Below are 27197 nucleotides of genomic sequence, written 5' to 3'. Positions count from 1 at the left end.
GGGCTTAGAACGTCAGGAAAAATACCCTAGGTCCTATTGTTCAGTGCCTTGAATATAAACGCCATGCTTAATTATTTATTGAATGAGTAAATCTGTTTAGATTTTGTGAAACTTTTTTTATGGTAGATTGAATACCTCTTGATATTGAATTAAGCCAAATAGTTAATGAAAAGTAACTCCATTAACTTTTAACACCAATCTTCACTAAGAAGTATCAAAAATATACAGTTTCATCCCCTTGTTTTCATATTTGGCAGCATGAAATCCGATAAGTCCAAGAACTGGAAAACTTGGGCAACTCGGTTATCTGGCTAATTATTTAGACAGCTTTTTTGCTTAGTTCCCTTGAAAATAAATTTAATGATGTGTACAGTCTAAGAGAGCAAAATGACCTGAGGCTGGTAATCAGTAACTTCTAAATACAAAGACAGTAGTTGGCTTAGGAATTGGGGATTCAAGGCTTAATGAGTATTTAATTATAAGAAAACATAGATCTTGTGTGCAAAGAGGTCTGACCTCAGAGAGCTACTGGAAATACCCCATGGAGACTCCTCTGTCATTTTCCTAACTCATACCAACCCTATCCTATCATCTACAAAATAAACTTTACTATATACAGCTGCCTCCGCTCCTGTTTCATATCTGGCTAGATATCATAGCTCTAAGCAAATAAATAGACAAGGTTTATAAGAAACATTTAGCCTTTACACACAACTTTGACATTGATTGTACCCATTTATGACAGATCAGGATAAATATCTCTGATGTAAATCATTTTCAATGTAAAAACATACATTTTAAGAAATACAATTTACCTTTTAAGAATATAACTACAACACAGTTAAAAATGAACACAAATTATATATTACTAAAATAATGTTTTAAAAGAGCTCTTTTTAAATCTAATCTAGCTCAAGTGACTGGTTTAGGAAGAAGCATAATAAAATAAACCTACTATAATGAAAGGAAAAATCTGGACTGTGACTTTATTTTAAGAAAGAAGGCCATTTCCAAGAAAAGCTAATCACATTATAGGATAGTCTGCATGTATAAAATTAAGTACTAAACAGTTAATATGATTTTAGGTAAGCATTTTAAACTGAAAATATACTGAGCCTTGGTGTAACATGAGAAGAAAAGGATTATATTGATTTATATTGACAGAAATTTAAACAAGTCTTATGCAATTCCTATATAATGCCAAACTATCTGAATGAAAACAAAAATGAAAAAGCATACAAATATTGTGCAGTTTGAAATTTACAAATATTCAGTTTGACATCTCATAAACAAAGCCATGAATTGCAATGACAAATGCAAAGATGCTAAAATTAAATAATTTCTAATCCAAATACAGCACTGGTACAGAATTTATTTTTATGAGAAGATCAAGAAGAATGTACATTTCTGTAACATTAAAGGAATAATTTAATACTATAATATTATTACTAATACTAATATAGTACTATTAACACTATAAGTATATTTGAATATCATTAAATGTGAGACTGACTTAACAAAATTTTGCTGTCACTCAATATTTGGGGTTTATTCTTGTAAAAACCTTCTCCCAGAATAAGAAGCATATTAGGAAAAAATAAAAAGCTAAGTTTCTGTCTTTAAGTTTTTGTTCTCTTTCATTTCACTAGGGAATCATAACAATGCTTGAAAATCTAGACTTCACTATTTGTGGTAAACATTACAATATCTATTTTTTTAAAAAAAAAAGCAAATGCATTCTCAGGAATATGATAAAGGATAATATGTCTTTAGGATTTTTGAACTATAGTGTCTCATTTGTTTTGATCCAGTTTTTCTTTTTTTCCTCAGTGAATGCCCCAAAGAAAGCTATGAACAAATGATATAATTCATTTATCTATCAAGTAAAAATTAGAATGATCATATAAATTGTTTTCAAAGTATTAATATAATGATTTCCTGAATTCTTTATTTTGAATTTTATTATTGCAATAACAAATAGAATTAAATTTAATTTTTCTTTTATTGTACTGATAATTAGCTTATTTATCCAGCTAACTTTTAGTCACTAATTTGAGTGCTATGATTCTATTTAACCATTTATTTTTGTAATTGGTAAAATACTGGATTACTCCTTTGTTTGAAGTTGGGACAAAGTCTTCTGAAATGAATGACATGCCTTACTAAACAGGAGCTATTCTAAGATGGTGCTTGCCCACCCATAGTAATGGCTATTAGCAATTAAATCTTATACCAGATTAATTTGGTTAATCTCAGGAGAGAGTGTTTGGAGGTTCCCTGGAGCTGGTCAGCCAGCTGCTAGAAGAAATGTTATATTTGTGTGCTTGCTCCTCGTCAGTCTTGCTACACTAAGATTACTTTAGTTAGGTTTTCATTTGAGTGAGTTAGTGTCACTGATAATAACTTATACCAGTGCAAAGTATCTTTTCATTTACAGTTATTCCAATCTAGTTTGTTTTCCAAGATCTTGCTCACAGATGCTTCTGATCAGTGTTCATATGATTGCTTTGAGGTTTCTGATGAATCATGATAGAATTTATTTTTGTACATATATGTTTTTTCCCTATTTTATTGTTCTTCAGCTGTCTCAGTGACCTTGATCTGCTTCATATTACTTCAGTATAAAATCTGAAATAAGAAATGGATCAGATTTTTCAGTACTGCTTGTTATATTCACAAACTGGATCTATTAATATTTTTTCAGTATATTGTTGAAGTAAAAAAGAAAAAACTATTGCAAAACATTTGTACACCATGACCCTATATTTTTAAAGAAACACATATAACATTTATTTCAATAGTACTGTTCACTAAATATTTCAAGTCTTATATTTAGACTGACTTCCTGGGAAGGGTGATGGGAGGGTGAAGAATACTCATAGCTGTATGAATGATGCATTCAAAGAACAAATAACAAAGAACAATCCAATACTAAGTACAATAAAAGTAACAGTAATTGAAATATTCTTAGAATTTCTTACTTTATGTTTGGGAAATGGTTTTCATAATGTACTTCTTACCCACCTTGCTCTTTGTTCCCACTGGTCACAAGTAAGAGAAATGGATAAGACCTGAACATTTCAATCTCCAACTTTTTTATGGTTCCATACATTTCCCCCTGATTTAAAGAGACTTGCTCACTTGACTTATGTACCATTTGTCAGTAATGTGTTGAAGAAATTATAATCCTCAAGGATATTTCATGGTTAAAGTCAAAACAGTGTTAATTAGACAGCCTGAAGAAGAGATGTTTGTGGGGAAAGGCCACTGCTCCTACATTACCCTGGAGGTGTGTATACTGACTCTGTGGCCCCCTTCTCTGAGGACACTTTATTGGATCACCAGTGGGCATCTTCCCCCAAAGTTAAAGTCTGGTCAGTGGCTTATGAGGTGACATGACTTGAAAGCTCTGCTCAACAGACCAAGGATAAGTAATGAATCCACTAGAATCTCGTTCCAGGGGAGTTTGAATACATAGCATACATTTAGTCAACAGTTTAAGAAGCAGCAAAAAAAAAAAAAAAAAAAAAGGCATGCACAGGAGGAGGCAGTGGACAAATAACCATGAGGTAGGAGACACCATGGTAAGCAGAAGACCCAAAAAAGTAGAAGCTATGACCAAGCAGAAGTAAGTGAGTAGAGAAGAGAGGAAACTAAATAAAGTGCAGCTTGAAGGCTTATATTAATCATGTCTGATATATGGTTAAGTGGACAAAATGTCTTTTAAATTATGCATCCACTTTAGCAGTTAGCAGATACATAATTTCTATCTAGCGACTAAGTGAAGAATTGAAATCCATGATTATATTATTTGTTTCCATATTTTTTGATAGGTAAGTAACTGAAGTATAAATTGTTAATGGCTTTCTTTTGAGAAAGATTAGGAAGGCAAAACTTCTTGAAAAATTGCCATATATTTGTTAAATTGCAATATATTCATATATAAAATATTAATATATTTTACAAATCTACACTTGTAAAATGAGTTATTTGTTGTGGCACTTTGTACCATCATTGAACATTAAGGCTGTCCTAAGGATTAGAGGTTATTTTAAACAGAAGTTTTGAGCACTTTTTATTCTTTCTGAGCCTTTAGGATTAACTGTCTATGGACCTGAATCACAGAGGCACATAAGTAAAACAATATGCTCCAAATACAAATAAACAATTATTGTGTTCTTTAAAATAAGTGAACTTCTAATCATATATCTCACAATGAGACTGGCTAGATTAAGAAAAAAAAAAACCTTAATACTAGCTAGCAATGTCTAATTCATATTTTTACCTTCAATTTTTGGGATCAATAATAGCTTGCTAAAATGCTACCTCCCTATCACAAAACAAACAAAAACAAGGTGAAATTCTAATCTATGAAGGAAATGGCAAATGTTTTAGAAATCAACTCTCTCATAGCACAATAGGAACCTTTGATCAACAAGTTGTGGTCTCACAATTTGTGACATTTTGTGGTAGAAAAGAAAATTTCCTTTTCCTAGAAGCCAAGGGAAATATCAAGTTCAGAATGTTTCTTCTGAAACATACGCTTTTCTGACAATTTCTACTGTGGCCATAGTTACGCTAACTTTCAACAATGAAAGAGAATTTGATGAATTTGGTTAACACAAATCTGGAATTCTGCATTTCTTTGAGCACAGCCATTTGCCATAGTAATAAGGAGATGTTCAACTGACTAAATTAATAACTGAGACTGATTTCATGATGAATTCTTAACCTGCACCAAAAGAGCAATCTTTTAAAACACTGAAGCATTTTATATTTGCATGTAAGCAATAAGCCAATTAACTGTTCACTAAAATAGACCCAAGTCTTCCACTTACCAAGCTTTCATACAATGATTTTGCACAATCTATGTAGTCATTAAATGCGCACTCTTTATGATTCTCTTTAATATTAAGAGTGGTTAATTCAAATGGGCTTTCCTTAAATTGTATTCCAATTTTGATATTTAAGACACTGTCTACACAATGGGCCTTAAGAAAAAGACTCAGCTTTTGCTTCTTTGAGTTATTTGTTTTTCATTAGAAATCTATGGTCTCTTTATTTTATAAATTCTCATATTTTTGTTGAAAATCATTCATAAACATTGTTTTCCTTTCCTTCATATATACTTTAATCTTTAAAAATGACAGCAATGAAAAACAAACAAACAAAAAAACTGCCCTTTTCTGTATGTATATATTTATCTTCCTTTATTCCTTGAGCAGCTCCTATCCTAGGTAGATGGACAGCACTGATCAGTGAGAAGCAGTGATTGATGGAACTCTTCAAATCAAGGATGGTTGTGTGGAGGCAGAGACAGAGGCTCCTTTTGCAGTGCTCTGCTCTTCAGGCACCAGGCAGCTGCTCTGAACTGAATATTTGTTTCATGTTAACAAGAGTCAGCCTCCTGAAATTCCCTCATATCTTTTTAAGTAGTCTGCCAAGTGGCAGCCTGATCAAAGCAATCTAATATGGCTTAAGTGCCACTGGTTGACATTTTGCATTCTTTTATTGCTTTCCATTTTTATCTATATAAAAAAATTGGTGATAACTAATATCCAGTTGATCTTTTCATTCTGGTAATAAAATGATAATACAAAGATCTTATTATCCACTCTGGGCATCCATCATAGTATGTTTTCCAATAACATATTACTCAGGGCATTTCTTCACTATATCCGAGTCAAAAGTGAGGTTAAGTACTTGGCCTTAGATTTTCTTTCTTTGCAATCCTTAGACAATGAACTGCCAAAAAAAGAAGCTGAACTTCAACCCCTGACACTCTGCGCACATTAACACCATCTCCAATTTTATTGTCTCTGTGTCTTAAAGTAAATCATTTTCTGTAAGAAGCCAAACATAGCTGGAAGTTCTGCCTGCTGGGATATTTTTTTTTCACCCCATAGAGCTTTTATTTTTGTAAGAAAACAAGAAGACGGAAACAAGAGTAAACAACATCGGAAATGGAAAAGTAAGATGAGTAAATCTTGGTAGGAAGAAAGAGCAGATGGCAGAAGAGATCCATATATAAGGATTAAATAAACAAAAATAAATAAACAAGCAAAATAGACATCAAAGATCATGGGTTTATTAAAATGCATGTTTATATGAATTCAGAGGTGGCCGCAAACCTTCCTGTGGGCAAGAAGGATATTCCATGACCATATCATTGACTTGAAAAGACAAAAAAAAAAAAAGGGAAAGACAACACCAACAAAAACAAAAATCACAAAATCCTCCTTGCATCTGCTACATATGTAAAGTAGTTATTTATATGACAACTAGGACTCACTTATAGTTGATAGGAGCAAGTTTAGTTTTCAAATTTTCAATGTATTTAAACCTTCAAAGATTATAACACTAACAACTTGTAAGGTTACTAAAAGAAGAGAAAAAGAAAAAAAACTGAGACTATTAAAACATGCAATATACCACTACAGATCCCAAATTATCAGGAAAAAAAAAAAAGAAACACATAGCCTAATGAGTTTGGATGTGTTGATAATTGGGCAGCAAATTGGAAACTGAGACTCTCTTGGTCATTCTATCTCAAGCTTTGGCAGACAAAGAAAATGCAGGATAAAACCAATGTCATTTCTATTATAATAATGCTACAAACTCTACTAATAATGCATTTGAGAAAATTTCACAGGGAGTAGAAATTTTGTTTTGTACTCTTTACAATTTTTAAAACACTTAGGTCAATTAACACTATGGGCTAGGGAAGAGACCCTCATACACTCACTTTTCATGCAAATAATTAATGTGTTAGTCACAAAGCACTATTCTGTCTGACTTGGCCTCTTTTAGTAATAACTTGGTACTAGTATATATCTCTATAATATATAATGATTTGTGTAAAATCATCTATAACCAGACCTTTTTTCATTGATCAAATAATTGTTCTTTATGTTAAAAGAATGTGACTCTACAGTCCTTTCCCATCTACCTTTACTGAAGTAAGTTTCACTGTCCAGGGAAGACATTATCTCAGTAAAAGATGGTGCTTCTTTTAGCAACTTCCATATAAAATTATTTTATGATGGTAGATTGTGGTTCTCCATATTGGAGTTGACTGAAGAGACAAGAATAATCTGACTATCCTGGATAGATGAGAATGGAGGGCTGTAGATATAATACACTTCTGTATTTGCCTTCCCTTCCATAAATTTTCAAATACTGACCTAATCTAATACCAAGTTGTAGATAACAAACATATCTTAGCAATGAAATAAGCTAATGGACATCAAAGAACTGAGTCTGGTCTGGGATTGTGTGCAGAGACATTCCATTTGTAATCAGAGACCAAAGCATACATTTCGACACTGATGTGAATGCTATTCACAGAGATGGTTCTTTAAAAAAAAATAAAAAACCCTCTCCACACATGAAAATAAGCTTTTTATTTTTAAATAAAAATGGGCTATTTCCTTCCATTTAAAAATTCTTGACAGCTCTTCCTATTAGGAGAGGGAGGGATGGTGGCAACAAAGAGTTTGACAGAGATGGTTGCTGAAATTCAAATCAGCCTTTTCTCTAAAGAACCTTAACAAAAGACTTTGCTCGGCCTGTCTGTGGAGGAGTGCATTGCTGCATCTAAACTACTGACACAGGAAGGGCTGAAAAAGAAATATATCTGCCATCCTGTAGTCCTGCAGGTCTGAATACATGCTCCACAGCTAGACCTTCCTCCCTCCTCACCTAATACCTATTCTTCAGTAGCGAAGACTGGAGAATCTGATGATATATGTATTTTCTTTTCCATATGAAGTAACACCTGCCATAAACTGAGGGAAGAGAGGATTAAAAGGGATGGAGCGACTATAGGAAACAGCAGAGCAACTCTGTATTAGTGTAGAGAAATGAGAGATTCCCATTCAAAATTAATGACTTACCATTTACTATTAATTCTCAAAGTATGATAATTTTTGTTACCATATATATATTTCCTATGGAAATTGTCTTAAAAATATCAACTGAGGTATTGCATATTAAGCTCACAACACAGCTGATATGTTAGGTGTGGTATAATTTTTAGATGGTGGTAGTATAAGTTTGTGAGTTAGTAAAGGTACATTTCAGTTTCAGACAAACTCACGGCTTGCAGAGGATAAATGTAATAAATCAGTCTTTCATTAAACTACAAGTTATACTGAGATACAAGTATTTTATTTATATTTTGCTATGAAATACACTCCGGGTGGAAATCTCTGCTTATTTAATCACTGTGAGCTCCCTATCCTCAAAGTTGAGTAATAACATGATTTCTTGATGGAACTTAGAGTTCTGGGTATATCTGCCCATTATTCCCCATATAAAACAAAGGCAAAGGAAATGAAAACATTACCTGATCACTGAATGTTCTTTCCAGTGACTGCTGTCAAGTTAAGGCATTTGCAGTCCTGTCCACAGTATGCACTGAAAGCTCATAATCATTGGTTTAATTCAAGTAAAATTAAGGGTAAGATATTATCTTTAAAAGGGGGAAAAAATCCACTAACCATCAAAGACCTTTGTCCTCAAAAGTATTATTCTGTGAAATATCAAATATTATACTTAGTATCAGTCTTATAATAACAAGCCAAATAAAGAAAAATATCTAATAAGGGTAATTAGACCATAAACGTGTATTTTAAAATGATACAGCTAGAGAACACAGAAGCACATTTGATGGGGCAATTTCCATTAAATACTAGAGTTTATGTAGCCACATTTTGTAAATCTAAAAACTCATGCATTACTACATACCTAATACAAATAAAAATAAAGCAGAAGTCTAGAAAGAAATAGTTTCCTCACATGGATTTTCTAAGATCCAGGAAGCATCCAGAACATCTACAGCTGCCTTGAGTCACAAATCTGGCCTCGGGAAAGGGTTTTGTGAGTTGTTACTTTGCCTGTATTTACCGTCCAGAGGTGAAAGCAAGCTGGATCATGGTATCAAATTGGTAAAACTGTGCTTCTTTTCAGAGTGTGGTAGAGACGGAGTTTGAAAGGAGATAATGAATATTTGAAAAAATTTCACTTGTGTGAGAGCTCTGAGAGATTAGTTCAGGAACTAGAGTCTATTTGACATGATTTTTAATGCCTTGTTGCTGCTGCTAAGTCACTTCAGTCGTGTCTGACTCTATGTGACCCCACAGACGGCAGCCCACCAGGCTCCCCCATCCATGGGATTTTCCAGGCAAGAGTACTGGAGTGGGTTGCCATTGCCTTCTCCGTTTTAATGCCTTATATGACGGTTTTATAGCTTAATTTTTTTTTTAACCAATCATGATTCTGTTACCTTTTTATTGTTATGATTGAAAAGACAGTCTTTTATGCTCCTTTAAAATGAATATTAAAATATTTAAAGACAAATCTGAGTTATCAGAAGCATGCTTTATAAGCTTATTGCTTTTGTAAGCTGAAGACCACAATTTTGGTCCTCAGAGGATGACTTACTGCCATTTGGATACGTAGCCGAAGGTTTTGGGAGTGCGTTCCATCAACTCACATTCAGCATTTTCCAAGGATATAAAAAATATATATATTTTACTGAACGGGACAATGAAAGATTAGAAGCTTGTTAGAATCATTTTAGTTAAGTAGCTAACAACTTTTTTTATATTGGAAGAGATTCCTTAATGTGGTCAGCAAAACCTGGAAAAGAAAAATCTAAATATTTATGTAAATAAATAAATTCACTCAAGATAATGCTATAACTCAAAATAAAATCACAGTCCTTACATCCTTTCAAGTTCTCTAGTCCAAATGAAAAAAAACTCAGTCCATGCATCTTTTCTATCTCATCACTTGGCATGCATATCACAGATTTGAAGGGTTTTGGTTATTTTTGCAGATATATGATTAGGATGTAAAAATTCATTATGTAAATACTCTCAGTAAACCAGAAAAACTCTTTAGATAAGTCATTTTCTGAATATATATATGTACATATATATATATATAAAACTTGGAAAAACACACACTTTTCAATGTAAAACTTCAGTTGAATTTAGAAGAGTTCAATAGTAACTTTCAAATGAAAGGGATATTTTTCTACGTTTGATTTAAGAGATAAAAACAGAAAGTGAAGGAAATTAAGACCCACAGCATTTTATCCTAATTTGGTTATGAAGAGAGAACTATTGGAGTCCAAGATTTACCAAAATACAAATGCTGTCAGCTTTATCCACAGGTCTACAGAGGTGTTGGTACCTTCTGCTACAGGATATTTCTTGCCTCTTTTTCCCACTTAGAGGTAGGAACTGCAGCAGGAACATCTTCAGCTGGACAGATTTCAAAATGAATTTTTACAACCCAGATGATGGACTGGTGTATTTCAAAAGTGAACTCATGAGTTTTCTAAACAACTTTCTCTTGCTCTTTCTTTTGTTTTTCTTCACTAGCTACATCATAATGGAGGAATAACAGTTTAAAAATTTTGAATAGGCACTTACTGGAATTACAGTTAATCCTGATACAATCTAGATGGGGAAGAATAGATGAAAAATGAAAATTTATCCTTCAAGGTAATAGCTGCAGACATCCAATAAAATCACAGTCCACCCTTCCGGGGACAGACACATGCAAATATGGCCACTCCATATCATTTATTCTTTACATACTTCTAGAACCCAGATTCTTTGTTATAAAACTTCACCATTGGAAACAACGGGAGAAGAATTTTTTAAAAAATGGCCAACTCAAACAAAGCTACATGGTGACAAATCTAAGTGAAATAAAGAATTGTTAACTGTCAAAGATGCTTGGCTTAGACTGGCTGCAGCTTTCTCCCCATCTGTGAAAGAACAAATCACTGTTTTCAATTTAATTAAAAAGTGCTCCGTCACAATGGGGAACAGTGCAAGCTCAGCTAGGCCCAGACATCTTGGACCTCCAAAATCTATTATCCCACAAAGGCCAACAGAATGCTTTAGAATTGTGGTGGTCAAATGGAGAGCTAGTTGAAATTATTATTTCACTCTAATGTATTTATTATTATTGTTGCTGCTGTTGTTACTATTACTTACTTGGACAAAAACAGGTAAACAGCCAGGAGTTAGCTGGATTCCATGGCTTGTATTAATTGGAGAAGGAAATAAACACTTTGTTTCCTTTAGAAACTCTGGTGGCTAAGGAGGAGTGTCATTCCCGGGAGCACACAGGCCTATTCCTCTGTTAGGAGCTAACTATGTTATCTCTATGTAATAAGTTTCATGGTTATTCAGTTCAGTTCAGTTCAGTCGCTCAGTCGTGTCTGACTCTTTGCGACCCCATGAATCGCAGCACGCCATGCTATTAATTTTTATTTTCTTATACTTTCTTCTTATATAAAAGCAGATTCCCCAAGAATGGAATGTTTGATCTGAATAGCATAGATTATAATTATAAGAGTTATCTATAAAGGACCATGTGGGGTGTTTTATGTTTATTTTATATGTAGATAAATATTTGTTGGATTTGGCTGTTGTATTTATCGCCTTTGGGGAACATGAAAAATACAAACCTAGATTCTGTTTCCATATAGCTGAGTTTGTCATGTGTCGTCAACCGCATCAGAAAAGTGGTTGCAAACAGCCAAGGATCAGCATCTACACAACTCTTTCCACAGAATGCTTTGCTGTTAGAAAATTCCCATGAGTGTGTTCACCTCCTCCGGCTAACAGCCCCTTTACTGAAACTAGGCAATTTTGATGGGCTTGTAGTAACCTATCATTGTCACTAGAGGGAACTCTAACAGAAGAGTAAAAAAGTAAGTGGTCTTCAGTAAAAACAACCTTATTACTGGACTTTTAAACTTAATATTAATTGAATGTAATTGTATGCAACAAACTACTAATGAAATAATTTTATATTTTATGAGCTACTATTCTGCCCAGCACAGTTTGATATATGTGGGGTTTTCACAAATGCCATACCTCATCATATTTTGCTACGCTTTTTGTAAATCTATGTAGTCTTGTATTCTATTTTTCTCTTTCCGCCTATTCATTATTGTGTGTGTTCATTATTTCCAGGAAATACAGTAAAACCTCATTAAATTGTACTCCTATTATTTGGAGTTAATTATAATATTGAAACTTATTGGGCAGAAGATTTGTAATTCTTCATTTGCTATGAGCAGAGATTGTCTGAAAAAAATGAAACAAATTGTGAAAGGCCAGGTTTGGAAAGAAAACTGATTTCAAGTACACTGATGGAGCAACTTCTGTAAAACAATGTGCTAATTATGGATAATTCTTAACCACCCATTAACATTAGCCTTGTAAGACCTTTCCTTAAGATTTTTTGAGCTACTAATTTGTGTTTTTTAATGTATTTGAAAACAAATATGCTTATATTATTTTTTTTAGTCTACAATTCATATTTTTTCTTAATTTGGCCTGATTTTTCCCTAGGTTTTATCCAGTGTGGTGAGGTTTTACTGTAGTGACTCTTTCTGAATGCTACAATTAAGCAGGAAAGCATTATTTTTCTGTGGAAGAGTCTGTGTTTTTAGTGTTCTCATGGCTGCTTGCTAAGGGCCGCAGACTTTGGGCATTGAAGGGTTGTGGATTGTTGTTTGATAGCAAAATATCACCACACAGGATTTCCAAACAGAAAAGATGGGATACCACGAAGGTAACTGTTCAAAGGAGAAGCCCAAGGATAGATAAAGAGCAACTGTTGATCTAGATCACAAACTAGATATTTGACATTTCATAGCATGTGCTATCCAAGTCAAAGTTGGTGGATTTTTATTTTATCTGAAAGGATTTTATCCATAACCAATCAGAATGTCAGTCATTGTAAAAAGAGGAAATTCAGTTTGAGGCATCGTCAAGCGTAGTAATTCGTATTTTCAATAATCTCATTAATGCACATGGCTTCCCTTTTAAGAACCCTCAGTGGAAGGAACCACAAAACAGTAAATTATGTTAAACAATATAAAAACAATAAAAAGATGTCCCCAAAACCTAAATGAATTTAAATAATGGAGATGAGACTATTAAGTGTTTTAACTTTCCATGGCAAACAGGCTACTCGATAAATGTTTGCAGGCAAAACTGAACAAAAAGTGAAAAGTGTTAGTTCAACGGGGGAAGGTGAGCTGTTACCTAGGTTGACCGTCAGTTTCACACGCCCTGCGTCCAGCTCCAGGCGGAGGGTGTCTGCTGAGTCTCTGGAGGTGGTTGCCATGAGAACGCCATATGCACGCTGGGATCGAAACCGTAAGGACACATCCTCAGCCTCTGTGTGCATCACCACCGGGAGCTGGATTTTCATAAACATGCTCCCATCATAGCTCAGAACCGTTGCTTCTATAGTTGGGAAATAAACACAAAAGCTCTGGGTCAGTTTAGTACATAGAAACTTTGAAAAGGAAAAGCATGAACTATTAAAGGTTCCCATATAGAAAACAAGACACAAACTCGACTCATCTTCTTCCAAAATGAGCAATTTTTTTTTTTTTACCTTGAAAGAGAAGTCACAGGAGAAGCATCTCTTAAAGTTCAAAGCAGAGGTGGCTGCATTTCCCTTTCTTTACCTAAAACAATGTCTATCTATAGGATTCATCATGTAGGATTAGCCATGTTCATGGATGCATATCTTTTCTCAAGAGCAGAGATCATATTGTGTTATGTGTGTGTGTGTGTGTGTGTGTGTGTGTGTGTGTGTACAGCCATAGTGCAAGCCTGGCTTGAAGTACTGGCTACTATTTGTGCTTATTTCTATACAGCTAGACCACTGATCAGCTCTGTCAAATTAAACTTGGCTCGAATCCTTCACTTGCAAAATGAGAGGGTGCTATTAGAGCTTCTCTAAGGCCTCTTCTTACCTCAAAAACCCATGATTCTAAGGAAAGTTTCTTATATCATTTTTTAAAAATAATTTTGTGCCCCAATACAATCAAAAAAGAAACACTAAAATTATGACTTAAATACAGGAATCAAGTCAACACTTTTCCAAAAGTGATGCTCAGAAACAGAAGAACAATTAATACAAACAACAGGTAATACATGTTCTGAGTCACTGGGGTGAACAAGGTAATTCATTTTCACAAAGACACAAACTGTAACTTCATATTAAAGTTCACTTGCAGATAAGGGGTAACTTAAAGCATTACCTGTAAGCACCACCCTGGTGTTCTAAAAAAATTAAGCTATCGCCAAAAAGTTAATAACTATGTACCTGGGTAACACTGAGTGAGGATGAGGGTGGAACTGAAGAGCTTGTATGGTTGTGTGCTACCAAAGAAAAGTAGCTGGCTTTAATGGAGAAGTTGCTTAATTTTGCATGAAACACAGAGAGGCAAAGAGCAAAACTGTTGATTTCAAACTGACTGCTTTAAGAAATAGTTAGCACCCCTTCATGTTAAACACCATATGGTTGTGGAACAGTGAAACAAGTATGAATCATGTTGCTTTGTCATGGGTTCTGATAACTCAGGATACCATTTAATAAAAGAAAAACTACCTGAAATTAAAACAAACTAGGAAGTTCTCATTCTCTTGACTATCGACAGCAATTAACTTTAGTGATACAACCATGCCTATTATTAAGACTATATTTTGGAGTTGTGGTTTTGCAAGACTATCTTCTCAAAATCAGGAAAATCAAGTATTGCTTCTAACAGACGTCAATCATTAGTTATCATCTCGGGTTGAATGCACATCCAGAATCAGTAAGGGTTCCAGAGCTCCCTGCATAGGACCTTTCTCTTCTCTCTACCTCTTAAGGGATCTGGGTCAACTCATATGCTCACTCTCCCTAATACTTATAAACAGTCCTGACTTCTCTCCTGCACTCCCTCAAACATCCATCAGCCATTGCTTATTTGACATCTCCAATTTGAATAAGATACACACACCAATAATGAACAAATTCTCCGGCTCCAATGAACATGCTCCTGCTCCAGTGTTCTCCATCTCTGTAAATGGCTTAATGCCATTACTCAGATCTTAACCTTTCTGCTTTCTTTCTTACCCTCTCTGCCATGTCCAATCTGTTGCAAATCTGCAAGTCTTGTAGACTCTAGTTCCAATCCACCTTCTGAATCAATCAGTTTGTGCCACTGCAGTACATCAGACTCTGCTCCCATGTCTCACATAGATCAGTAAGGATCGCTCGCTCAATGGCTTCCCTACTTCTATTCTTTCTCCCTACACATAGTGGCCAAGCTAAACTTTAAAAGGAGCCATTCTGATCATATCACTTCATTACTTCATCTAGGCACATCCACCCCACTCACCCCTAACCCTTCACCTCCCTATCCTTCGCCAATAGATTCCCACCACTGCAGTTCGAATAAAATCTGTATTCCTTTTATTAACCTATAACGTTCTGTGTGAATCAGCCCCAGTCCATCTCTCTGCCTCAGCTTTTTAGCATGTCCTCCCTTGTTTAGTAAATTCCAGCCACACTGATTTCATCTCTCATTCAAGTATTTGCACTTGAGGCACATTCTGTCTTAAAAGGTTTTGGACCCAGATCTTTATATGGCTGGTTCCTTCAGCAATTCAGATTTCTGATCAAGTATTACTCCAGACATACCTGTTGCAAGCACTCCTTTAATTCTCCCTCCAGTTATTCTATATCTACTTAGCATTTTTTAAATTACCATTTCTTAAGTGTCTGTAATCTGTCTTTGGCCTTTTGTATGCATATCATTACAGCAGAGGCTGAGTCCTCCTACTTCTTTCTCTATCATCAGCCAAGTGTACCCGGCACACAGCAGAGCCTTGATAAAATTGACTGAATTAATGATTGGCCTTGATACTGAAGGTATGTGAAAGAGCTTATTTCAATCTGGATATCATGTATACGTAAATACTCACTAATGAGATTAAGTATTTATTCTGTCTATTGTAAGTGAATCTAATTTCAGTGATGTATATGAACAAAATATTCCTTAAAGTCTACATTGGAAGCCATAATAATGTCATAAAAGACATTCTATGAGAGGGGTCTGTTTACCAAAATAGGGGTCTCATGGCTAAGCACTGACCTAAGCACTGAGAAGAAAAAAATAGAATCCCCTTAAAATATGGTGGGTTTACATCATATCACATATCTATCAATGGATCATATTTTTCCAATAAGGCTTCCCTAAAGAAAATCTAGTAGGATTTGCTCAAAAAGTAAAGCATGACTGTAAAGTTGCAATAAACATTAGAAAAAAAAAAAACTGCTTCTAGTATAACCTTAAAGACACTTGATCTCTAACATACCCCTTCCTAATTTATAGCCAATCACTGTCCCTATCTATAAAGCAACATATATTTGAATAAAAATTTTAAAGCCATTATCAGTTACTTTGGTGTTATGTAGATACAAGGGCTAAAATATTTTTAGTTTTCTCTTATTTAATCTGTAAATCTACTCTCTATTATTCAACTATCATTTTATTAAAATTATCTCATTCTTATATGAAATGTAGCTTAATTTGATTAAAAATTAAGTAGAGGGAACATTTTTTTAGAAATACAGATGACTGACAAGGGATTATAAATATTGTATAAAATACAACCCAAAGTAAAAAAGAAAATAAGTATCATTGGCCTTTAATAGTCTCTGAAAAGCTGCAGGAATGAAATAACAGTAAAGTAATAAAACTCGACTGCCTCTGAGTGCCATTTTAAACAATTCTTAATGTGAAAATAACCTGTTGATAAATGACAAATGAATGCCTAAATGATTCCTCATAATTAGAGTTAACGTTTAATTAGACAAGAAATGGAAAATGTACAAGGTTGTAGTTGAGAGCTGCCAAATACATGGTAAACAACATTCTGACATTTGAAGGTTATGCTATTTGGCAGCATCCTTTAGACATCAGTAAACTTACTTTACCACTTAGAACACAAAAGAGTTCTTTAAGAAGCTAATTTCAATATAGCACTTCTCAGCAAGGGAGAAAAAGTTTCAACTTTGTCTCCTCTGTCTCCTTCCTTGTCGTTAAGTCTGATAAATTTGCTTTTCTGTGTTATTCCTTCTTGCGGTCTAAAGTGTACACCTGTGCTCAGTTTTGCCAAAAGGCAGTCACATATTGTGATCAACGATGAAAATCAGACAGGGAGCCAAACTATATTGCTCTGACATCTGTCCCTCCATCTGGTAGAGCTTTAACAAACAAGTATAAAGTAGACCTCTGATGATCCCATGTACATACAACCAAAAATAATTTCTGTATGACCAGTCTCCACAAATTTTCAGATTTATAAAATGTAAAGCAGGAGAGAAGGTGCTGAATTCAATGTAGATTCAATTGGACATGATTTCTATGCTACTCTTCTTTATGGAATCAATACACATTCAAGCAAAATACTATTTTCTTATTTGCCTAAGTCAGCAAATACTCTGATCTTTCTTATAAACTCTTTTGTTTATATAGTGAAGAATGATTTCCTATAATGTAATTGAAACAGCATTCCCCGTGAGCACTGTCCGAGGACTTGAACATGCTTCTTTATAAATTAACATTTATTGCTTAATAATTGTAAAACAGAAACTTTGAAAATGCCTTTTAAAAAAATTTCAAGAGCTGTCAGTCAACTCTTACATGATCAACAGCCTTATGTGATCAGAGTATATGCGAAGAACCACAGTCAAAGCACTCTCTTTGGAATTGAAAACCCTGAAGGCTGGACATGATCTTGTGTTGACTGAACTAGGGCAGAGCTGGGAACTGGACAGCAGCCAAATTTTGTGGCAGTGAACATGACAAGCATCCCACTTCACTCTTGTTCTTGGGAGATGCCATAATGTGAGCAAGAAAATTAATTCTGAAAAGCAAAGACTTCTCACAATACACTGGTTAGTTACAGAAAACACACAAAAATGACTACTTTCTCTCCTCAATACACAACCAACCTAGAGACAAAGAAATCTGCAGAAATTTTCAGCCACTTGTCAGTTAAAAATGTATGTTGAAACCCAGTGATGAAACTTGCTATTAAATTCTCATTTGCAAATCTGCATATGCTTGCCACCCCTCCTTCTAATTATTGCAACATATAAATAGCTCCTTTCCCTCATTCTGGTTTAGGGAGCTCTAGAATTTCCCTTCTTATTTCTGCCATATGCAGTAGTGGAATACTGCCACAGGGTGGTACACCATGCATATTTAACTGAAGGCTTTTGTAATTTGTGTGATAGCTCAGTTATACCCTTTTCTAGCTTCACTTAAGCAGGAGGCATCAGAATAAGTGACAGCTCTCTGAGTGATTAAAATGAAAACCGAGTCTTAAATTACACAGGTCTCCTAATCGCACATCATACTTAACTATAATTTATCTTGCAAGCTTTGTCACTTTGTTGTTGTTGGCTCCTTTGGGCAATTTCTAAAAACTATACTATGCAAACAAATAAATTAGAAGGGGAAATGTACAGAGAATATACACCTTACACAAGAAACTATGCACAAATAATTAACCTCTAATGACTACTCACAGGAATTGCAATTAGGTACTAGGAGAATGAATGAATATGTATCTATCTAGATACCTATCTCATTGTAAAATCCAGAACAGTGATAGTATTTTGGCGGGTAATTTAAGATCATCATTAGATTATTAGGTTATGATCACTGGTTGTTACAGTGATCAATGTTATCAATAGAACTGATAAGCTGATGAACCCTCTCAATAACATAAAGAATCAAAGCCACATTTCAACTTTAGATTTTACCAAAAAAAACCCAAAAAACAAAAAACCACTTTTTCTGTAAAAAGTGTCAGCTTAACTAAATTAAACTGTTTCAGGAGTGCAAAGGCAAAATGACTAGATGCGTATGGCTTGAAAAATAGATAGCAGGTTCCTTTAGGCTAAATGTCTAAGAGAGCAATGTTATTTGGAACATGAGAGGACAATGGGATAACTCATCAATATTTTTTCATATTGATTTTTGCTCCATTGTTAAAAATGAGTGGCAATGAGTATAGTGACTAAAGCATTTATTTGAAACTCTTGAGTCGATGAAAAAACATACTTAGACCTATTTGCTCTGCTATTTCTTCCTTTTGACTGGTCTCTAGATGAGCAGTGGCAGCTATCACAGTTTACTTTTCCTTTAATCCTTATTCTCCTTCTAATGGGAGAAGAAAGGGGGAAAAAAATGTAGCTTTGCCTTCTGCTAGAGAAGGAAAGGGAGGCAACCATTCAGCGCTTTCAGACACAATAAGCCTTAATATCAAATTGGTAAAGAAACCTTCTGTAATCAGTTGAGTCTTAGACCAAGGTAAGTGTCTCTGAAATTAGGGTGCATTTCTGAAAATACTGGTGTAACTTAAATAGTTTAAAATCACCTTACTCTTCAAATTTCAACCTTGAGAAAGCTGACTAAAGTAAAATGAACAGGCTCAGTGTCAGGGAAGTTGCAACTTACAGCTTAGCTTGCTTAGAATGCTATTTTTGACCTACATATTAGCACTAGATGCCAAAAGTATGCTGGATTCATTCGTTTTATTTTTTTATTTTACTTTCCAGTGTCTGGAAATTAAAAACTGGGCAAAAGAGACAGTGATTGTCTATGATACATCTTAGGCCCATACCCTCAAGGATGCCAAGGACCTTACTATGTATTCCTGTGATATACTTAAAGGGCTGTGCATTCCCAGAATCAAGCCCTTTGAAAATCAATACAGACTTGTCAGTAAAGCATCCCTGTGGCCACTCTGCTTGCAGAGTTTACTTCCCCAGAGCACATATTACATTTCAATGGTCATTTAAGGTGTGAGGTCCACACTGAATACGTTTTTCATCTCAGGGGAGTTGGCTGCTAGGATTTTGGAATCATACCTCTCTCACAGGACCTGCCAAGATAGCCTGTTCCGGAACAATCGCAGACATATCTGTTCCACCCATCCCTGCACATGCCGTTGTTTTTGCAGGGGTTGCTAAGGCACGGTTTTGCTGTTTCTCTTGAGCAGGAGGGCTTCACGCCAGCAGTACTTTGAACTTCAGCCATTTGCCGGATATCTTTGCTCTGGCCATCAATGAACAGATCTCGTATGCAGCCCACGTAGCCGTAGTTGAGCAGCGCAGTCCACACCTCGGTGGGGAAGACGAGGCCAGCCTTATTTTCTGGCAAGCCCCCCAGGTACAACTCATCATCCAGGTCCAGAATCTCACTCTCGCCAGGAGCGGTGTAAGGCGTGCGCAGTGTGTTGACAGAAATGGTACCTGGTGCAAAGACAAGAGAGCACACGAGTCTTTACAGAAGGCAACCTCGTCTAAACGTCACCCTTGCTTTCTGCCATCTGCCTGAGGGTGAACCCCGTGAGGGCAAACATTTCTTATTTTTCTTCCTATTCCTGGTGTACTTCCCAGGGAAATGTATAGAAACCTGAGGAATCAAGGAGCTTGAAGAATAAGGCGGACTGTCATTAAAATGGTTGTTATTTCACTTTGGGAATGAAAACCAAAGTGTACAGGCAAGAAGGACTGTTGTCAGCCTCCAAGAATTTAGGGGGGAGAAAGAAGGAAAGGAAGGAAGGAAGGCAGGAAAGGGGAGGAAGGGAAAGCAGGAGAGAAGGAGGGGAGAGAAAATGGCATACTTATCACTCTCTAACGGGTCAGCCAAGACGGAAGAAAGGAAGAGAGGGGACGGAGAGCGGATAAGGGGGTGCTTGTGGGGAGACAGTGAGGGAGAGGGAGAGAAGGAAAGAAGGAAAATTTGGCATTCTATATCACTCCCTGTAATAAAAGCCAGGCTCTCTTTGGCTAGTGTTCATTTGCAAAGCTGGTATGCATCTGCAAATCAATGAAAGCTTGTGCTGTGTCCTCATCTGTAATAGACTTCATTGTTATTGTTTTTTTTTTTTAATAGAATACAATACATTGACAGATTATAGCAAAACCTGACTTCATCACACTTAGCTGTATGAATCTTGATTAGCCCTTGTGGCCTCAGTTATTCATCCATAATGTGGGCATACTAATATGACCTACCTTATATGAGTGTTAAATAAAATAATACAAGTAAAATATCTGGTTTGTAGTAAGCACTACATAAATGTGTGTAATATGATTCATCTCAAGAACCAAGTCAAGTTAGGTGTTTATTTTTTTCTTTAAACCAAACTAGTTACATATTTAAATTCATTTTTTTTTCTTCCTCACTACAGTGTGTGGAGTAAATTACTCTATTAGTTTATAAAGATATAGAAACCCTAGTCTTAAACATGGGATTAAGAGGTAGACATTTACATGGGATAACTTGAAGACCACAGAAAAAAATATGTATTTATGGAATCCATTAAAAGAAGAAATAGGAAAGAGAGAAGGCATTTTCCTGATTAAAACTTCCCCAATGTGCCACCAGATTACTCAACAATCCACTAATACTCTATTTCCAGAAAGATCTTTGCAAAAATGCAGGTATGATACCCGAAATGGACACCACACTGACCCGTTTCGCGATTATTCCAAATTTCTTTCTTAGGTCTAGACCATAAAGCAGACTAGAAAGGGTCTAACAAGAGAAAGTGTATTAGAAGACTCAGGGATTTAGGATGCAGACACACAGGAGACGCCTGAAGACAGAAGATGGGGTGCAAAATGTGGGGACAGAAAAGAAAAAGGTAATGTGTGTAGAGGGTAAGTGTGCATGCTGAGTCGCCTTAGCCACATCTGACTCTCTGTGACCCTATGGACTGTAGCCCACCAGCCTCCTCTGTCCATGGGATTTCCCAGGCAAGAATACTGGAGTGGGTTGCCATGCCCTCCTCTAGGGGATCTTCCCGGCCAGGGACCAAACCTGCATCTCTTATGTCTCCTGCATTGGCAGGCGGGTTCTTCACCACTGGGAGGCAGGAGAGTAGAAAGATGTGTTTCAGTTTAGCTGAGGCCCAGTCCAAAGGGAACTACAGCCTGCAGTGAATGTGAAGTGTGCATCTAAGCACATAGGGCTGCCGGGGCCTGCACTGTGCCCAGGAGGCCCTCACATCCCAGCAGAGGCGCACTCCCCAATGTGAGCAGTGTAATGGGATCTGTCTTTGTGAGGGAGAATGGAAGCTGCTGACAGGGACTGTGCAGCAGGCCAAGTCATTAAGAGTGCATTTGTCTCTCTAGACTTCCACAGAAAGAAATGGAAAAGGCTCCTAGGGGAGAAACACTCGGACGCATTGCTATTTCGGCCTTCCAAAGAGGGGAGTATAATAGGGATTTTGGAGGCAGCAAAAGAGGAAAATGGCCAAGTATTCATTTTTACTGTTCACATTTGTGCAGGTGTCTAGAAGAAAATTCATTAGAAATACACGGAGCAGAAAATCCTACTTAGAAAAATATTTTAAAAATCATTTAGGGGAAATAAAATATAAAATTCTGAGAGAATGGTGATACTATTCTAAACAGAATTTCACCACATGCATTTTTAACTGTCCAAAATGCCCTAAGAAGTAAATTAAGACATGATCCCTAACCACTGCAGCAGCTAAAGTAAGTTAGAAAATTATGAGAGTTAAGTATTAATGATAAAAGGAAAAGTGGACATAAAAAAACCAGCATACGTTGAAAGCAAAGTTTTGTACACAAGGAAAACAATGACTTAGGTTTTTAAGATAAAAGAGAGAGAGGTGCCAGCTCCTATTTTTAGTTAGTTCAAGAAGACTTCCTGGAAATGAATACATATTATTGAGACACAACTGTTAGGAGACACAGAGTAAGTTTTACAAGACTGTGGATATCTTGTATTCCCAGACCGGGGATATTTTTAAAATATCCAATTTTCCCCATATGCCTTTTTATTCATGGAATAAGTTTGATTTAGCTCAGGACTGGGAAAACACTCTGAAAAACTGTCTTGTCCTCATTCATGTTGTTGATTCTGACACTGAGGATGAGGATGTTTGGAGGATTCCTGAGATGAGGAAATCCAGTGGCTTTTTTGCATAGCACTTCCCTCAGTCTCCTCTGCATAGTTTGCAGAGTTCAGTACACTCTGTGGTTTCCGTCTTCAGTATGTCTACACTCTTGGGGCAAATCTGCTGCCAAGTATTTCAGATAATCATCCATGAAGAGTTTGTCTGACAGAATGGAGTGACTGACTAGGTCTTCTAACTATGGTGCATTAGTGCCTGCTCTGAACAAAGTGTTTAAGTTCAGATATTTCACTGTGACCCATTCCAGTATGGATCAGCTGCTAAATAGTCTGCCTGGAATGCAGGTGATACAAGAGACATGAGTTCAATCCTTGGGTCAGGAAGATTTCTTGGAAGAGGAAATGGCAACCCACTCCAGTATTCTTGCCTGGGAAATCTCATGGACGCTGGCAGGCTATAGTCCAAAGGGTCACAAAGAGTCGAACACGATTGAGCGACCAAAGATTATGTCTCTATGGATATTCTTGCTGTGGCCAGAGTAAGATATTCACTATAACTTTGAGATTAGAGTTTTCTGATCACAACTAAAGTTAAACCATAGTTTTCATGCAGCCCAGTGCATGCATACACATACACATACGTATGTTCACACATTGAAATATCTGTTTAACAGGAAAATATCTGATTCTGAGACACTCTGATAATGTTTTCCTATAAGTATATTAATACAAATGCTAGACATGACCCACCAAACTCATTTCAGAACTAACGGAAAGGTTGCATTCTATGTTCAAAAAACACTGAGAAGTTACTATCATAAAGGGTAAGATTGCTCTTCTCCTTATTATCCCTTTGAGAGACAGTCTGAGACTTCTCATGGGAAGAAGAATAATGAAAGGTGGAGAAGAAGCAAAAGAATGTGATCCTAACTTCACATCAAATATAATCCAAGAAAATCAACACTTTCATTTAGCCCCAGTTTCAAGGTATGGAGTCTCCATGAACAAATGCATGTATTAGATATTACTCACTGAAATAGTTTACAAACAAACAGAATGAAATGACTGTGACCCAAAATCACCTACATGCTTTACATGCTTTGTCAATTCACTTGTATGTTAGAAGATCTTTGTAAAAGGGATGGCAAAAAAAAGGAAAAGGGTAGGGCTTGAGAGGGAACAGAAATTATTGTTTTTATGTTTTGAAGATTCAAAGAGTAAAAATTTGCTTGAAATAATACCTATATTTTATTAGTTAGTCAAACTCAAAATAGAGATGGATATTTTAGGCTCCCCATGTGCAACTGTCCTGAAACACACCTGTTTCTGGTAAAGGATTTGAATCCCTAGTTCCTTAATGATTTTATTATTGACATGGATCAAGGGAACCTTTTTACCTAAGCGAAAAAACTCATGATGGAATTTCCAAATTCAGTCAAGTCAACTTAACACTTTACATAGGAGAACACTGAAATTTCAGTATTAACGTTCTCAGGTGCCTATAATTGAATTTTAAAGGCAATGATTACCAAGAAAATTTGAAACGAATATTTAATTCTTATTCTTTGATAATTAAAGGCCATGAGTGGTTGCTGCAGTTGTATATATCAATAGAAATTAAGCAAAGGTTGAGGTATGATCACATGTAAATAAATACTTAAAACAAAAATCTGAGTGTGCTACTGGATTATCCTCCTATCATTTTTCCAGGAATGGCAAATACCGGCATGTTCTCCTTGAAACAGCTTGATTATTTTACACATTTTACCATCTTCCATTATAATTACATGTGAAGTTTCTGGCAAATAAGACATTTTATGTAAACACTGTTATATCTGAGCTGCTATAATATGTAGATGGCAGTCATATCTGGGGACTTACTTGGATTGGTGTTTCATGCTTCAATATTTAAGAATCCAAAGTACCTTGCTGTGCTATTTTTCTTTTAAAGAAATGAAATTTCTTTGAAAACAAAGGTATTTGTGTGCATAGGACTTTCAACATCTTAACATAGAAATCACGTTAACTTGTGTGTGCTCACTCCCTTAGTTGTGTCTAACTCTTTGAGACCCCAAGGACTGTAGCCCTTAAGGCTCTTCTGTCCATGGGAATTCCCAGGCAAGAATACTGGAGTGGGTTGCCATTTCCTTCTCCAGGGGGTCTTCCTGACTCATGGATCAAACCCACATCTTCTGCATTGGCAGAAAGATTCTTTATCACTGAGCCACCTGGGAGGCACCCACGTTAACTTATATTAACATTTAAATCTAGTTGTTTTCGTAGTATGTGCAAGAGGTAAAACAAAAGTAATAAACTAAATAGATTAGGTAATATTTTAAAATATCCATAAGCATAAATAATATAAATTCACCTTAATGTAAAAATTTATGTAGGGGATATCTTAGCTATAAAAATGGAAATTAGCTTCATGTTTTGGTCTGGTATTTATAAATTGTTAGTTTCTACTCTTTTTCTCATCCAGTTCTTCCTGGCTATTCTATTTCCCGATTAGCTTAGAGGGTGAAAAAAACATGAAGCAAAGGTGAGATTTAAAACAAGTTAATTTGGTTTCAAGTTTTAAATTACTGCAAAAGTTTAAGTGATTGAGAAATAAGGGAATAGAAAGTGTGTTCTAAGGGGAAATGATTTTACCAGGTCGAAGGAAACCAATTTTCACGTTCTAGCTTTGCAACTAACTAGCTCAGAAGCTTAGTCAAATAACAGATTTATTAAGCTTCAACGTGGCTCTTATGCAAAATAAACGACTTGCCTGCATGGTTACTAAAATTCTTCAGTGAGTAAAATTTTTGTAATTACTGTTTAAAATATTTTTTTTAGTTGGATATAAATTTAATCTATCTGTAATTCTGCTTCGAGGGAAGCCCAAGTGGCTCAGTAGTAAAGAATCTGCCTGCCAATGCAGGAGACATGGGTTTGATCCCTGGATTGGAAAGATCCCTTGGAGAAGGAAATGACAACCCACTCCAATATTATTGCCTGGGAAATCCCATGGACAGAGGAGCGTGTAGGGCTGTAGTCCACGGGGTCACAAAAGAGTTGGACAGGACTTGTTGACTAAGCAACAACAATTCTGTTTCACCCCTCATTCCTGAAGAAAATCAGATTCCGCAAACTTATACACTTACTTGTCAAATTTAGTATCCTATTAACAAAACCAAACTTGGTAAAAAGGCATAATACAAGCGATAAAAACAGAATGAAGCACTGATTTCAGTGTGTGATGCAAAATGAAAATTACATTATTCCCATAAATAGATAGTAAAAATACCAAAATATTAATAATGGGAGTTTTGAAGTAGTACAATCATAAATGGATAGTTTTCTTGCTTTCTCTTTTGTTTCTTTATTCTTTCTTTCTTTTTAGTTTTCTATGTCTTTTTAAAAACAACTTCATGTATTAGGCTTATAATAAGAACTAAAATTAATTTTGCTTGAAAACAAAACAAAAATACAATCTTAATATTCAGTTTTCTGGTTATTACTATGTATTTCTTGTTTACTTGGATTACTGTGAACTGGGAATTTCAGGGATTAAACAGATAAATGAAAAAATAAATCTTGAAGCAACACTTAAAAGTTAGGTATTTCTTAGTAAAAGCCAAGAGAAAGGAGAAAAGGGCAGCTCATACACTGCAGATAAGAGTGTAGACGGGGACTTCTCTGGTGGTCAAGTAGCTAAGTATTTGCCTGCCAATGCAGGAGACACAGGTTCGATCCCTCATCTGGGAAGATTCCACATGTCACAGAGCAACTAAGCCTGTGTTCCACAATGACTGAAGCCCTGACACTCTGGAGCCCACGCACTGCAACTGCTGAGCTCATGCCCCACAGCTACTGAAGCCCTCATGCTTTAAAGCCTGTACTGTGCAACAGAAGAAGCCATTCCAATGAGAAGCCCATACCCTACAACTACAGAGTAGCTCCTGCTCTCGCAACTAGAGAAAGCCAGCAACCAAGACCCAGCAGAGCCAAAAATAAGTAGTTTCTGTAAAGAGTGCAGACTGAAACAGCTTGTAGTAAAATATCCTTTGATTATCTTTAAAAATGTAGTTAACACAGCAATTCCAGTTTCCATAATCTATCCTACAGAAATTCTGATCAATATGCATAAAGATATAAAGACTTTCATTATAAATTAGTTTAAAACTGGATTTTTTAAAAAGTTAAATTTCCTCTGTGAGCTGCGAATTTCAGAAATTAGAAGATTTATGAAAAAAATAAATCTTGAAGTAACATTTAAAAGTTTGATATTCCTCCATCAACAGAGGAATATTATAATAGAGGAATAAGTAAATATTGATATCTTTAAACTAGAGATATACGATATCACATAAAGGATGGCCTAAAACAAAGTTAATATTTTTAAGTCACCCAATAATTGATAAAGAGT

At 35.6% G+C, this 27197-nt stretch overlaps 1 protein-coding gene across 9 annotated transcripts in view; it reads right to left on the bottom strand.

Moving 5' to 3' along the window:
* The window catches only part of NRXN1 (neurexin 1), a 1213874-nt gene that overhangs the window by 632507 nt on the left and 554170 nt on the right, over positions 1 to 27197 (bottom strand). For 8 of the 9 annotated variants that reach the window (XM_069583366.1, XM_069583363.1, XM_069583365.1 and 5 more), the window contains 2 exons: positions 19765 to 20148; positions 13083 to 13286 (listed from right to left, as the gene is read on the bottom strand). In XM_069583366.1, coding sequence (XP_069439467.1) covers positions 13083 to 13286; positions 19765 to 20148 — 588 coding nt within the window. Of the gene's footprint in view, positions 1 to 10442; positions 10470 to 13082; positions 13287 to 19764; positions 20149 to 27197 lie in introns of all 9 variants that reach the window. The other variant, XM_070292299.1, reaches the window with a different exon arrangement.

The sequence above is a fragment of the Ovis canadensis genome, chromosome 3, assembly GCF_042477335.2.
Source record: "Ovis canadensis isolate MfBH-ARS-UI-01 breed Bighorn chromosome 3, ARS-UI_OviCan_v2, whole genome shotgun sequence".
Lineage (NCBI taxonomy): Eukaryota > Metazoa > Chordata > Mammalia > Artiodactyla > Bovidae > Ovis > Ovis canadensis.
This window is presented reverse-complemented; position numbering and strand designations above follow the sequence as displayed.